Source organism: Athene cunicularia (genome assembly GCF_003259725.1).
Source record: "Athene cunicularia isolate RWA chromosome 3 unlocalized genomic scaffold, athCun1 chr3_part1, whole genome shotgun sequence".
NCBI classification, from domain to species: Eukaryota; Metazoa; Chordata; class Aves; order Strigiformes; family Strigidae; genus Athene; species Athene cunicularia.
In genome coordinates, this window is record NW_020799097.1 from 92,130,508 (window position 1) to 92,147,007 (window position 16,500).

At 38.2% G+C, this 16,500-nt stretch overlaps 1 protein-coding gene across 1 annotated transcript in view; it reads left to right on the plus strand.

The window, feature by feature from the left end:
- The window catches only part of DNAH8 (dynein axonemal heavy chain 8), a 145,977-nt gene that overhangs the window by 12,180 nt on the left and 117,297 nt on the right, over positions 1-16,500 (plus strand). The window contains exons 10-18 of the mRNA XM_026845011.1: positions 1,553-1,654; positions 3,214-3,360; positions 4,287-4,484; positions 5,029-5,105; positions 5,570-5,669; positions 10,661-10,780; positions 13,345-13,480; positions 14,435-14,622; positions 15,546-15,626. Of these exons, the coding sequence (XP_026700812.1) occupies positions 1,553-1,654; positions 3,214-3,360; positions 4,287-4,484; positions 5,029-5,105; positions 5,570-5,669; positions 10,661-10,780; positions 13,345-13,480; positions 14,435-14,622; positions 15,546-15,626 (1,149 nt within the window). The remainder of the gene's footprint in view (positions 1-1,552; positions 1,655-3,213; positions 3,361-4,286; positions 4,485-5,028; positions 5,106-5,569; positions 5,670-10,660; positions 10,781-13,344; positions 13,481-14,434; positions 14,623-15,545; positions 15,627-16,500) is intronic.

Below are 16,500 nucleotides of genomic sequence, written 5' to 3' on the forward strand. Positions count from 1 at the left end.
GAATTAGAAACTTGTTTTCTGGAAGAAACTTTGTTGTTGTTCTTGGTTCTTCAGAATTTTTTTTTTTTCTTCTTGAATAATCTCCTGATCTGAATTAATTTGCATAGTTGTTTCCTAAATCTCTGAATCCACAAAGATCTTGTATTACCAGCCTTGAAGACCTAATTAAGCAGATGGCTGTCAGTCTGACTAGGCTATTCCTCCAAAAGGTGTGAAAAACAAAAAATGTCTGTTTTCAGAAGGAAATCATACTTCAGAAGTTAATTGAATCTCAGGTCATAAACGTTGCCACCTTAAAAAGAAAATTAAGACCAGCTAGGTAATCATACTGTCTTTTGCAGATTCCAGGTATTCACTGCAGGAAAATATGCTTTTTGTAATGGTTTTAGAAGAAAGAAATCCTTTATAACTAAAATACACACATCCAATACGTGGGGAAATTCATAATAGACCCTCATTATTTTTTTTTTTTTTTTTTTTTTTTTTTTAACACCTGGTTTTAGTGTAAGGTTTTGTTACAACTCAGTTTGAACTAGGGTATTAAGAAATACATGCTTTATTGAGGCTATATTTCTCCATGGCTGGGACTGTTTTCCGTACATCAGATGTTAGGTATGTACTATGCAGCAATGTTATGTTGCCTGTTATGTAAGGGGTTTTTTTATATGATGTTTATGTACTGACACTTGATAGTGTCTATTATTTAATGGTCTAAGGGATTGAGAATTTCACTACAGGAGCTAATAAAAAACTGGTTACACGAAGCTGTACTAAGAAATAGCAAGGAAAAAGCTTTACTCTAATTCAGTGTCTTAAGGTCCCCCTTACTGTTTGCTTCCATTTAGAGATCATCAGAAGAGACACTGGAGGTCCTATCTTCACCAGTCATTGTATTACAGTGTGAGGCTGCCTTTGGTGTGGCAGTTTTCAATCTTTATTCAGTTAGACATGCTTACAATATTCTCTTGTGTCAGGAGAACTATTTTGAATTATTCACATTATTTAATAGATAAAAAAAATATTATCTACCTGTAGCTGTTCTCTGTGATGCTTTCTATATCTGCATTCAGTCCCGTACTCCTCTCTCCTTCTGTCATTACAAACTTTGGATTTTTGTGGTTGACAAGTAGAAGAATATTCTCTCCTTTTCATAGATGGGAGGCCAAGGTCAAGACATACTACTAGGACAGAGAATTCTTTAATGGCAGTTTTTAGATAAGGATGCACACACTACAAAGTGCAAATATTTATTCTTATGGTGTCATAACTTCTTTGTTCTTGAGTTATGGTTGATGACGTTCTGTGTTTATACATATGTATTACTGGACTTACAGTACTTACAAATACTTCTCTGGGAGTGTTTTAATACTTTTTATAGGGTGTTTGTCATGTGTATTACATATATTATTTAGCCACCATTATTTCCACAGCTGAAATGTATCCAAACTCTGGTAGTACTAATATATGCATGTGGGAATTTTGTTAGCTTTTGCAAAACAGGAACATTTTCTTATAAGCTCGAGACCTACTTGTTTTCATTTGTCTGTGCTAGGTTACAAATCAAATGGTCACAGCATGTAGAGCATATATTACAGATGGTGGCTTGTCTAGTGTCTGGGAGCAGGAGACATCAACAGTCATTGGAAAATTTCAGGTTTGTCTTTTGGTATCTTATTATTTACCTATGAAACTTATTGATTACCTATCGATATTCACAAGGAAGTCCATTATCAATATGTATCAAGTACTTCACCCCTCTTTACTGTTTTTTTCATGATGCTTTGATTTTTTTCCCCACTTCTTCGCCCACTGCCATTTGTTGGAATTAGAATGGGCTCATCTTTATCTTGGTGCTCCATCACTGACCTTGGAATTGACATCTTCATCATATGTGCAATCAAGGAATTTTGTCATCCTGCATAATCCACAGTCTTCCCTCTCAAGGGTATCTGATACAGTACAGCTTCCTCTACCATGGGGAACCTGGTATTTGAATAACTCCCCACTTTATTACAGTAGCTCATTCCAATACCAGATTTCCTTGGCATACCATGAAAGTTCAGTGCTGAGTCTTCCTCTTCCACAGCTGATGGTGACTTACTAAGAACAAATTAAACACATGCAATATGCCATGGCAAAATACATTCAGCTGTGGGGTTGCGTGTTGCCAATACTGACTTCATTTCCAGCCTTTCCTTTACCAGACTTCAGCTACTGACTTCCTATTTTACCCAGAAAGGCAGAGGATTTCATAGTCCTGTAAAAATTAGGTCTAGAGGTACAAAAGAAAATCTGTTGAATGTATCTCTCCTGACATGACAGGATGATATGATTCTAATAATTTGTCTATTTCATTGAGATAATCTTGTGACTGTTCTATAGCTGATAATCATTATTCTGTGAGAGAAATACAAGCCTAATTTCTAATCATGGTGATCAGTCTTAATTCTGGTACCTGTATATTCTTGAAGATCTGAACATTCCTTTCAATTAGGACCTTTTTCTAATTTCCTGTAATTCATAGCCAATTGTTATATATACCTATATTCAGACAGCCTGGTGACTGCCAGTATATTGTGATAAAATCTGCTTTCTGTTTTCCAAGAACTGGCAGAAGATTTTGTATTCCAATGATTATAGAGTTCACCAGTCATTACTTTTACATCTGTTAAGGTCTTAGTATTTTAAGTAAATAATCAACTGAGAAAAATTGATTATTTTGCAATCTCACTTGAGACTGACAAACTCAGATTTGTCAACACATATTAATTTGTATAACCAGTTTCCTTTAAGTCCCCTGGGAGTTCCAGATGGACTACCCTGTTGTGCCAAATTCTGTCCTTATCTAGAGGACAGTCTGACCATTCTTAATTAAGCTAATGGCTTTTCTTAATATTCAACTGTCTCCTTTAGAGCAGGAGTCATCACCTGCTCTTTGCTGGCCTCTAAACTGCTCTTTACTTAACAAGAGCTATAACTTTCTTGTTAATTTTTTGATGACTCATTTCCCAGTGTTGTCATTACTGTACTGTACAGTTGCAACCATATGCTACACATACTGAAAGAAAACCACTGTACTTAAGTCATTACTGCCTGTTGACTGGAACTGGATTCAGTGATGATTGACCACTTTAGAATGACAGTAGGTTTGAGTTCTCCAGTCTCTCACCCATAAACATAGCATAATGAATATAGTATTTATTCATTTTTTAGGGCTGCATGTTTCTATTGAAAGAATATCAGAAATGCTTTCATGAAACAAAGCAACAGATTTTGGAAACTCTAGGAGAGAAGACATTTGAAGTATCAGAAATGTACATTTTTGGAAAATCTGAAGCTTTTTGTAGGAGATTAGAAAAAGTGAGTATACTGTGTGCTGTTATTATCTGCAGAGAAGAAGGGCTTCTTCAACGAACAGCTTGGACACTTGTCAACAAAGATGCTCTTAATCATCCTGTGAAGGAATTTTAACTCATTATTGAAAGAAATTAGTCACTTCCACAAAGACATCACAGTACTTTAGACAATTACCTCCCAATGTCCTTCTGAATTTGTCAATTTTTCTCTGTTTGCGTGGAGAGAAACGATCTAATTGATCTAGACTTAGTTCATTATTTTAGGAGGTTTAAAATTATGTGAAAATTAACACACCTGTGCTTTTTTGAATGGTATCCTAAGGCATTAAAACCTCCTGTTACTGTCAAACACAATTCAGATGATTCTACTGCTTGGTGTGGTCTTAACATTTAGCTTACTAACCCAATGAAAGGATTTTAAATTAGCATTCACTGAGTTTGCATGGAAAAGATAAGAGGTGTTCCTTGGTGCAGAATAAGGTCAGACAAGGGATAAGAGGATAATAGGGCAGTCATCACAGGGTAGGAATTCTGTGAGTCTTCGATGTTTTTCCTTATCATGCAGTATATATATATATATATATACTAATCGGTATGGTTGGGTTTTTTATTCTGTGAAATCTCTTTGTGTCATCAGTATGTTTGTTATTTTAAAACTTTTTTTTTCCATATTACTCTATTGAATCTAAAAAAGAAACTCTTTACCATTAAAAAGAATTATTTTACTTTGCATTGGGTTACAGTGAGAACTGATATTGAAAACTGAATTAACCATGCTCTGTTGAAGATAACTGACTTAGAAGCACAGAAGCAACACATTTCTGAACGAAGTAGTTAGAGAAGTGGCTATTGTTTTCTTTTACTCAGGTTTTAGTTTGTAGAGGAAGTAACAAATAATTTATGAGCATGAATATAATGTTTATATTTCAGATTACAAAGATGATAACTGTAGTACAGACTTTTTGTGCACTGAGTCAGTCTACCATCGAAGGGATAGATATTATGGCAGTAAAATTCAAAAATATCTACCAAAATATTCAAAAAAACCAACATGACATCCTTGATCCACAAAAACCAGAATTTGATGCGGATTTTGTGAACTTCATGGCAAATATTGAAGGTTTAGAGGTAAATAATATTGCTACCTATAAATTGGGGAAGAATGTCATCACTAGGTACTCAGTATCTCCCTGAATGTCATTGAGACTTTGGACTGTGAATAGGCTATGTTGTCCTTTTTCCAAATAGCATAGAGTTTGTGTTTGTCTAGAGGGAGGCTTTTTCCGTTCTTTCTCCTCCTTCCAAAGCAAGTTGTAAAATATATCTTGCAGTCCTCACTGCAGCCAAAATGACAAAAATTATGAGACCTGAAAGAAAGATCTACATGGAGGTGGTTTATTAACCTGGAGACATGTGGTTAGATTTTGGGCGGAACAAAGCTGCAACTGTTTTCAATACATGATTTGATTCTTTGCTAAAATCGCATGGCATTTTAAGGGATTACTTGACTGACACTTGCTATTTATTTATTATATTAAGCATAGACTGGTGAAGGCTGCTATTCTGTGCTTTAAGCAGTAATAATTTCTAATGTTACTATGTTAAGAAATTATCAGACATCAAAACAATATTATATGACTAGAAAATCTATATTAAATTATATATTCTTTAGATACAGATACAGACATTTATGCATACCTGTTTTGGGAGAATTTTGTCTTCACAGCATGCACTTCAGTTACTTCAAAGGTATTGGCAATTACATTTTAAAATACTTCAAAGCAACTTCAAATTACTGATTAGCACATTTAAATAACACCTAATTTTAGAGCATAGGGCCCAATCAAGAATTTTTCATTGTGGGTGTCCTGAACCGTGTAATCATCATAAAAGATATATTTTAGCTTTCTTAGAGGAGTCAATATATTCTCCTGTTTCTTAATTCCATTACAGTTTATTTTGTGTATAAAAGAGGATACTAAAAGAACAACCTTAAAAAAATACAATAGCAACAATAACAGCAAAAACCACCAGGACACAACTCTTCAGCTTGCTGAAATTTGTACAAAGCAAAAACTTTGCTAGATCCAGAAGCATTTCATAAATTTGTGCTTCTTTTGTTTTACATAATGTTCATATACCCCAAAATAAATTAAAAAAAAGAATGATTTGTGTCTTAGAAATGTAATTTTGTGTACTTATTTTTAATACAGGTTTCAAAATCTGAGAATGCCATGCCTTCAGGAAGAAACAGTACATGTAGTTGGTTGTATTCTTCAACATTATGTAGCAGAACTTGAAGCTACTAAAAAGGTATTTAATTTTTTCCATAAATTTTCAATATGTTAAAATAAGACCAAATATTAGATTATTAACTTTTATTTATTCTGATATATTTTACATGTTAATCTGGAGATTTAAAAACTTCCCTTGAAATGGCCATTTTTCCTCAATGAGTAGGATGTTAAATGGACATGTGCAAGGTCCTGCACATGGGTTGGGACAATCCCAAGCACAAATACAGGCTGGGTGATGGGTGGGTTGAGAGGAGAGCTGCGGAGAAGGACTTGGGAGTAGTAATGGATGGAAAACTGACTATGAGCCAGCAATGTGCACTTCACAGCCCGGAAGGGCAGCTGTATCTTGGGCTGCATCAAGTGTGACCAGCAGGTCAAGGGATATGATTCTCCCCATCTAGTCTGCTCTTGTGAGACCCCACCTGCAGTGCTGTGTCCAGCTCTGGGGCCCCCAGTATAAGAAAGACATTGACCTACTTGAGCAGGTCCAAAGGAGGCCATGAAGATGATCTGGGGGCTGGTACTCCTCCCTCATGAGGACAGACTGAGAGAGTTGGGGTTATTTAGCCTAGAGAAGAGAAGGCTCCATGGAGACCTTATAACCTTCCAGTACTTAGAGGGGGCCTACAGGAAAGATGGAGAGGGACTATTTATCAGGGAGTATAGTGATAGGATGAGGGCTAATGGCTTTAAAGTGAAAGAGGGTAGATTTAGATCATATATAAGGAAGAAGTTCTTTACTGTGAGGGTGGTGACACACTGGAACAGGCTGCCCAGAGAAGCTGTGGCTGCCCCTCCCTGGAAGTGTTCAAGGCCAGGTTGGACAGGGCTTTGAGCAACCTGATCTAGTGGAAGGTGTCCCTGCCCATGGCAAGGGGGTTGGAACTAGATGATCTTTAAGGTCCCTTCCAACCCAAACCATTCTGTGATTCTATGAGTATAAAGGAAATCTGGAAAAACAGACCGATGTAAATTTTTTTTTAAGATGTTTACATTTTGTCAGATGAATGACATGTTTACATGAGGAGGCAAATATCTGTAAACACTGCACTTAAAGAAAATGATTCTTCCAAACAGTGACTCAAAATTGTAGCCTAGCATAGCTGCTCTGAACCACTCTACAGTGTCCTTTTCCTGTTTACTCACTGCATATAACAGTTCTTGAACCTCTTATGACTGGACTAATTTGATGAACATATTTTCAGCAGCACTGCCTGCTTAAGAAATCTCTGACCCCTCCCCCAGCTGCTTTTTCCTAGACCAAAAAGTAAGTATGTTTTCTGAGGGGCTTTCATCCAGCTCAATTCCTGTCAAATTCACCATGAAGCTACTTGAATTTCTTTTATTGGGACAGTGTAGGAGACTCTCTAGGGATAAGAAGACATAACAGTAAGTGAAGAGTGGTGTTTGCTTAACCAGTACAGCTGTTTGTGTTATTACAACGTGAGTTTAGGTGGATATAAATATTCCTCTTTTGTTGTATCACCAATATACTGGCTAGTTCTACTTACTAGATATTATTGGATTGCTTTTTTAATTTGCCAAGCCAGTTATTTCTAATAAGAATTTGCTGCCACTGCAGTACTGGTGCTAAAGTGCTAGAATAATTTGTCAATGCAAACTTGGTACGTCACAATTTTAGGCTAAACTTCTCGTGACTAGAATGCAGCCATTTGGTTAGCAGGGTTCCATTTTTTTTTTCCTCATCTTGGGTGCAGAGAAAAGCATGGATTGTGTACTCAGGAGTCTCTCCATACATATTGATGAGAATTTAGTAGAAAAGAGCGTATCACAGAATCATCTAGGTTGGAAAAGACCTTGAAGATCATCTAGTCCAACCATTGACCTAACATTGACAGTTCCCAATATACCATATCCTTCAGCACTATGTCGACCCTACTCTTAAACACCTCCAGGGATGGGGACTCCACCACCTCCCTGGGCAGCCCATTCCAACACCTAACAACCCGTTCTGTAAAGAAATGATTCCTAATATCTAGTCTAAACCTTCCCTGGCACAACTTGAGGCCATTCCCTCTTGTCCTATTGCTTATTACTTGGTTAAAGAGACTCATCCCCAGCTCTCTGCAACCTCCTTTCAGGGAGCTGTAGAGGGCGATGAGGTCTCCCCTCAGCCTCCTCTTCTCCAGACTAAACACCCCCAGTTCCCTCAGCCGCTCCCCGTACGACCTGTGCTCCAGACCCTGCACCAGCTTCGTTGCCCTTCTCTGGACACGCTCGAGTCATTCAATGTCCTTTTTGTAGTGAGGGGCCCAAAACTGAACACAGGAATCGAGGGGCGGCCTCACCAGTGCCAAGTACAGGGGTCAGATCCCTTCCCTGTCCCTGCTGGCCACGCTATTGCTGACACAAGCCAGGATGCCATTGGCCTTCTTGGCCCCCTGGGCACACTGCTGGCTCCTGTTCAGCCGGCTGTCAATCACACCCCCAGGTCCCTCTCTGACTGGCAGCTCTCCAGCCACTCCTCCCCAAGCCTGTAGCGCTGCTGGGGGTTGTTGTGGCCCAAGGGCAGCCCCTGGCATTTGGCCTTATTGAAACTCCTCCAGTTGGCCTCAGCCCATGGCTCCAGCCTGTCCAGGTCTCTCTGCAGAGCCTCCCTACCCTCGAGCAGATCAACACTCCCACCAACTTGGTGTCATCTGCAAACTGACTGAGGGTGCCCTCGATCCCCTCGTCAATATCATCAATAAAGATGTTAAACAGGAGTGGCCCCAACACTGAGCCCTGGGGGACACCACTCATGACCGGCCACCAACTGGATTTAACTCTATTCACCACAACTCTTTGGGCCCGGCCATCCAGCCAGTTTTTTACCACAGCAAAGCGTGTGCCCATCCAAGTCTCGAGCAGCCAGTTTTGCCAGGAGAATGTTATGGGAAACGGTGTCAAAGGCCTTTCTAAAGTCAAGGTAGACAACATCCACAGCCTTTCCCTCATCCAATAAGCAGGTTGCCCTGTTGTAGAAGGAGATCAGGTTTGTCAAGCAGGACCTGCCTTTCATAAACCCATGCTGACTGGGCCTGAGCATCTGGTTGTCCCTTATGTGTTGTGTGATGGTACTCAGGATGAGCTGCTCCATCAGCTTCCCGGGCACTGAAGTCAAGCTGACAGGTGTGTAATTTCCCAGATCATCCTTCCGACCCTTCTTATAGATGGGTGTCACATTGGCCAATTTCCAGTCTGTCAGGACCTCTCCAGTCAGCCAGGACTGCTGGTAAATGATGGAAAGCAGCCTGGCAAGCACCCCAGCCAGCTCCTTCAGCACCCTTGGGTGTATCCCGTCTGGTCCCATAGGCTTGTGTGTGTCTGTGTGATGCAGCAGGTCACAGACTATCTCCTCCTGGAGTGCGGGTGGGGTCGTTCTCTCAGTCTGTCTTCTGACTGAGGAGGCTGGATTCCCTCAGTACAACTAGTCTTGTTATTAAAGACTGAGGCAAAGCAGGCGTTAAGCACCTCAACCTTTTCCTCATCACTTGTTACCATGTTTTCTCCTGCATCTAGCAGGGGATGGAGGCTCTCTGGTCTTTCTTTTGCTGCTCACATACTTATAGAAACATTTCTTGTCCTTGATTGCTGAAGCCAGATTAATTTCTAGCTGGGCTTTAGACCTCCTGATTTCTGCCCTGCATAGCCTCACAGCATCTTTGTAATCTCTGTGAGTGGCTAGCCCCTTCTTCCAAAGGCTGTAAACTCTCCTTTTCTCTCTGAGTTGCAGCCAAAGCTCCCTGTTTAGCCAGTGTGGTCTTCTCTGCCGCTGACTTCTCTTACAGCACCTGGGGACTGCTTGCTCCTGAGCCATTAAGACTCCCTTCTTAAAAAGTGCCCAACCTTCCTGGGCCCCTATACCCTTCAGGACCGTCTCCCAAGGGATCCTATCAAGTAGGTGCCTAAACAAGACAAAGTCAAGCCCTTTGGAAGTCCAGGATGTCAGTTCTGTTTCCCCCTCTCCTGGCCTCTCTAAGAATAGAGATTATTATTTCATGATTGCTGTGCCCTAGTTGGCCTCCAACTGCCACATCCTTCTCTGTACACAAAGAGGAGGTCCTGCAGGGCACACTCTCTGGTTGGTTCACTCACCAGCTGTGTCAGGAAGTTATCTCCCACACATTCCAGGAACCTCCATGACTTTGCTGTGTTGTATTTTCAGCAGATAACTGGGAAGTTAGTCTACCACAAGAACAAGAGCAAGCCATTGTGAGATTTTTCCTAAATGCCTACAAAATATTTCATCCACCTTTCTGTCCTGTTTGTGTGGCCTATAGTAGACTCCTACTGCAACATCTGTCCTGCTGGCCTTCCCCCTGATTCTAATGCAAAGACACTCCACCCTGTACACTTGTGCTCAAAGCAATCACAACAGTCCCTAACATAGAACCATAGATTATCCTGAGTTGGAATGGACCCACAAGAATCATTGAGTCCAACTCCTGAAGCATTAGCTATTAGTTAGGTACATGTTTCTGAATAACAAATTTGACATTCAGGTAAAACATCTCAGTTAAAAGTATAGTCTTTACTGAGGGCAGTTCTTGAGGGCAGCCTTCCTTTTCCTTGGGCGGTTCCCAAGCAAAGGAGGAAAAGTCCCAGCAAGGGTTTTCATAACATTTCCTTACACAGCTTGCTTTCACAGCAGATGGCTCCAAATTTACACAACTGCACCTGTCAGGCTTGGCCATGAATGCTGGCTGCTCAGCTTCTAGATTTGCAATGTCTTTTGGTGTACTCAGGGATACATTGTAAGCACAGTTAAGAAACAACATGAGATAATGAAAACAGAAGACATACTGACAGTGGTATCAATATGTGCATGTTGGAAACATAGCAAGTGGGGGAAGCAATAAATTTTTATTTCAAAGAACTGTTGTGACTCCACACAAATTTAATCGGTTTGGGAGGAGGAAGAAATTGTGGTGCCAGAGGAAAAACAGCTTAACATTTCAACAGATTTTTTAATCTGTGTGTTTAATGATACTGTTCATATTGTAGCTTTACCAAATTCAGAAAGGTGACCCTCCTCTTGCTCGAAATATGCCACCTGTGGCAGGAAAGATACTGTGGGCAAGACAACTATTCAGAAGGATAAATGAACCAATCAACTATTTTCATGTAAGTTGATGAGAGGAAAAATGAGGTGTTTTGTGTAACAATGAACCATCTTTCTTCAATAGAGTGACCATAATCTTTATGTCTACAGTGATGTCACTTCTCATATGCTAGTCAACCTATTTATTTGTATGTGAATATGTAGTTAAAAAAAAATATGCTCTGCACTAACAACTGTTGTAGATCCAAGATGTAGTGTTAGAATATAATAGACTATTTCAGTTGGAAGGGACCTGTAATGACCATCTAGTCCAACTGCCTGACCAATTCAGTGTTGACTAAAAGTTAAAGAATGCTGTTAAGGGCATTGTCCAAATGCCTCTTAAACACTGACAGGCTTGGGGCATTGACCACCTTGGGGCTAGGAAGCCTGTTCCAGTGTTTGACTTGGTAAAAAAATGCTTCCTAATGTCCAGTCTAAACCTCCCCTGGTGCAGCTCTAAACCATTCCCACATGTCCTATCACTGGATACCAGGGAGAAGATCTCAGCACCTTCCTCTCCACCTCCCCTCCCCAGGAAGCTGTAGAGAGCGATGAGGTCACCCCTCAGCCTCCTTTTCTCCAAACTAGACAAGTCCCAAGTCCTTAGCTGGCCTTCATAGGACATTCCTTCCAGCCCTTTCACCAGCTTTGTTGCCCTCCTCTGGATGCATTCAAGGACCTTAACACCCTTCTTAAATTATGGGTCCCAGAACTGCACACACTACTCAAGGTGAGGCTGCACCAAGTACACCAGGATAATCACCTCTTTTGGCCAGCTGGTTATGCTGCTTTGATGCACCCCAGGATGTGGTTCACCCTCTTGGCTGCCAGGGCACACTGCTGACTCGAATTGAGCCTGCTGCTGACCAGCACCCCCAGATCCCTTTCTGCAGGGCTGCCCTCCAGCCGCTCCTCTCCCAGTCTATACTTATGCCCAGTGTTCATCTGTCTTAGGTGCAGAATCTGGTATTTCAATTTGTTAAATTTCATCCCATTAATCATAGCCCAATGCTCCAATCTATCTGGATCCCTCTTCAAGGCATCAAGAGGGTCAACAGCACCTGCCAGTTTGGTATCGTCAGAAAGCTTGCTAATGGTGCACTCAACTCCTGCATCCAGATCATTGATGAATATATTGAGCAGAACTGGCCCTAGAATTGAACCCTGAGGAACACTGCTGGTGTCTGGTCACCAGCCAGATGTAGCCCCATTCCCTATAGCCCTTTGAACTCTGCCCTTCAGCCAGTTCTTTGCCCAGCACCCTGTGAACATGCTTATCCCACAGGTGGAGAACTTGTCCAGAAGGATGCTGTGAGAGACAGTATAAAAAGCCTTACTAAAATCCAGAAAAGCTGTTTCTTTGACTTGCCACTAGCACCTTGACCTAACAACTAGCACCCCAGGATGGAAATATGCACTGAATTGTTCCTATGTCTGTCTTCATATTGCCCAAAGAAATATATCACCATTCCAGCCAATGGTGTTTTTAAATCTCTTCCTAATGGAGCAGACCAGGGCTTGTACTTAAGACTCATGTCCTATATTTTAACTGAGTACTCACCCCTCTCTTCCTCTAGCCCCATAGGGTTGTCTATAGAGAATCATGCATCTTTACCAAGTCACTACTAGGAGTAACTTAAGACATAGATGTGGACTGCCTGACATTCTGAAATTGTCTGGTGTATATACGTTTTGGTGTTACTGAAAAAGCAAGTTTATTTTAAGGACCCACATGATAGCTGCAGTACTGTTACTGAGAATCTGGTTGCCAGTTTCACTGCAGATGATCTCTAAACTAGTCTGGGAACAAGGAATTCCATTAATGAACTTCTCATTCTACATTTTCTGTACCACTTAACATACAGCTGAAGGTTTGTACCAGCCACATAAGCTTTAACATTTATGGCCCTTAGGAATTTCTTGGTATTGCATTTACTTCCTTAATTGGAACAGTCAGAAGCTTGCTATACTATGATCGGCTATAGCAATAATATTTCTTGAAATGTTTGAATGATTCTCCTACGAAGTATCTAGGGTATCCTGCCAGGTTAACTTCTATGTGAGAGAGGTTTTCACTTTCCTATTTCCCTCAGATGGGAATAATGATCACCTAGATCTGCTCCAAAGAAATCAGACATAAATATGTAAAATATATAAAATAATTATATAAATATGTAATGATAAAATATATTATATACAATATATATGAAATAGATAATAATATAAAATAAATATGTAAAATAAAGGAAATTTTTAAAAATAAATTTTTAGTTACTTCAATTTTTAGCAGAACTGAGCATCTATTTCACTGTGAATTACAGTTATCACAGTATAATAAAGTAATTGCTCTTACATTTGTTAAATGTTTAGTATTTATTACTTCTTACTGACTTTATTGACCTGTAAATTTGAATCATAAACACTTAATACAGTTTTTAAGAACTCTGTAAAGTACAATTTTTAATATTAACATATAATGTATAGTCAATAGTTAAATTGAGAAAACCCTAAATATTATGGTATTCTTTTGATATGTACTGTGTTTTAATAGAAGTGATAATTTGAATGTACTGTGTTTTAATAGAAGAAGTCAAATATCTTGGCAAGTCCAGAAGGTAGAGCAGTTGTTCGATTATACAACAGAATTGCCTATGTGTTGGTGGAATTTGAGGTAGTCTATCATAATGCGTGGATGATGGAAATTTCACAATTACAGTATCGTAAGTAATTAAATATGTAATTGGGATTTTTAGTTATTGTTGAAGGCTAAGTAAACACAAATCAAATCAGAACATTTTTTAAAGTCTCATTTACCCTTAAAATGTACAAATTAATCATGAACTAATAAACAGGCCCAATAATACAAACCTCTGTGCCTTACTGACCTTGAAATTTAATTTTGATGCTGAGGATTGTGGATTTGGTACACTGATAGATGACTGGAAACAGTAGTGAAAGAAATTGAAGGCACACTATTGTTCATTTTTGTATTCAAATTCTTTATATATACTGTTTAATAATCCTCCCTGTTTTCACTATAATAATTTATACACTTGTATTATCCCCCTCCCTCTCAGGACAGGTATTACTTTATGCCTAGAAAAACTGTTTGATAATCAAACATTTGATTATCATTTTAACATTAAATGAGATTTGGAGTTTAAAAAAAGTGAGTAGATTTTTCATGTAAATGGTAGACATTCTGTGGGATTAAAAACTAGGAGCAGATCTAAAATAAGAAACTCTTTTCATCACACAGTAAACAGGTTTTTGTGTTGCTGTTTGGGCTTTTATTTTGTTTTGGAGTTTTGCAGTATCTCTATGTAAACATTCATCGTCTGGGTTAACAAATTCCTTTAAGATACTGAGCATCTCATAAAACTGCTTTGTTTCCATGTGTTTCATAACTTTCTAACTCGAGCTAAGAAAAATATGTGACAAATAATACTACATCTGATGCTTGTTTAATTTATGAAGAGAAATGTTATGTATGGCAGAAAGCAAATATGGTCAAAGTCAGTTGTATATTTTCTTTAACTGAAAACAACGTGAAGCTATTTCACAAGTAAACATACACATTTAATGATTATATAGTAATATTAGAAACCTGTGTTACATAATAATTTATATAACAATTGTTTCTCTTAGAAACTGATATTAAAATGTCTTTACAGCCTTACAAGCCACAATATTTGTGCGTCATCCTAAAACTGGGAAGTTCCTGGTTAATTTTGATCCTCAAATTCCAGAGATTGTCCGAGAGACCAAATGTATGATAAAGCTGGGTCTGGAAGTACCAGAGCAAGCAAAAAAGATAGTAAAAATAGAAAATAGCCTGAAGTCAACCAAGCTGCGTTTAGAGGTAAACTTAAAAATTATCATGATTCCTGTTTAAAAAGAATAAGAAAGAAAACCTGATTAACTATAGAAATGTTTCTGTGGTTAAACAAAGGTTAAAGCTAAGTGTGAGGTAGTTAAAGGTTAATTTGTAGAACGGACAGGTAAACATTGAGGATCTCATTTGAAAAACCTCTACTAACTGCTGTGTGGGCTAGTATATAATATAAGCATATATATTTCTTATACACTGTTAAATATATTCTGGTGATGAAATAATTAAAGCTATCCAAAAAAGTGTTCACTCTCTGAAAATCACTAAAACACAGTTTTGCAGATTTTTTGAGAAGCAAATATTGTAATTCTTCTGGACTGGAAGATATGGTGAGCCACAAAAACATAATGAATTTTGCAGGTTACCTGCCAGAAAAGTCAGATTTCTGATACCTTTAGCAAATAATATTTGCTATTGTAGTATTTCAAGAAGCTTGTATTTTGGGGATGAGGTGTGCCATACAAGATGTGTGTGTGTGTTTGTAAGGCATAAGATGAGGATATTTTAAAACAGTTTACATGTGAGTTTAATTATCTAAAGCATATGATACTCAGTTTTAAGAGGGTATTGCAAGCAGTTATCACTAAAGCTCAATCTGTCTTTAGCTGTAGAGAAAATCACACTTTGTCTAGCTTTGTGCATAAAGAATGTACAAAGGCTACTTTCAATCTTGCTTTTGTAGCATGATTCATTACATTCAGAAATGATCTATGTAGGTATTTAATGTTTGTGTAAAATTCTACACTTGTTTTCAAATGTAGTCTTGTACAATGTAGTCTTGTACTGCTTTCCATGTTTTTTCTGATGATTTGATTATATAACAGGTTGATTGCTCCAGTAAAGAAAGCACTTAAAATATTCTTCTTGATACTACCCTTTCTAATAATCAACAGGTTCTTCTCCAACGCTATGAGGATTTGTGTCAAGAAACACCAATGATTTTTTTAAATCTAATGGCACCAAAAATTAATAAGGTTGGTATTGGTAAACTTCAGTATACTTCAGAAGAAGATAGAATAACTTAATAATAGTTTATAATTTTAAAATATTTAGCTGGATCTGCATGTTGTGAACTTAATTTTACTAAAACCTCTAAGACTAAAAATTTGCTCTCTGCATCCCTCATAAAGTGCTCAAATAATGTAGTATTTGACCACTTTTTGTCAAATTATAGTATAATAATCTTAGTACCTATGAGACATAAACCCAGTAGAATATGGACTTTGTGGGTATATTTATCTACGTATATCTCTGGCTTTGACATTAAAGTAAATTATCACTTACTGCAGTTTTAGACATTTTAATGGGAAGTGATTTTCATTTATCTGAAATACTAAATGTCATGATCCTTGTCTTTGCTTGGAAAGAATTATTAGCCTTGTGAATTGAGTCAGTCTCTTCAGTGATGTAGAAAGATTATATACTACACTAAAGGTACAGTTTTATTGGAGATGCAGAATGTCTATCCTACAAGCCATTTTGTTTTGCCAGATACTTGCAAGTGTATCTATGTGTTCTAAGTAATTCTTCCCTTTTTGATTCTAAAAACATCAGAAGGTTACCGATTTTGCATAAATTTGTGTAACTACATAACTGGCACGTGCTCAAGTGTAATAATCAAAAAACTTGTCCTTGCTGTTAAAAGTTAAATAATAAAAGACAAAGAGATAAAGTGGTGGTAGTCTTCAGTTTAATGATACTACTGTAAAGATGATTATATCATAGAGGGAATTATAAACCTCTGTATTTTAGAGAAAACAATTGGCAAAAGAGAAGGATGAGTATTGTACAAACAACAGAAGATGAAAATGTTTTTGAAGAAGGGAGAGAAATCTTTGGTGTGTATGA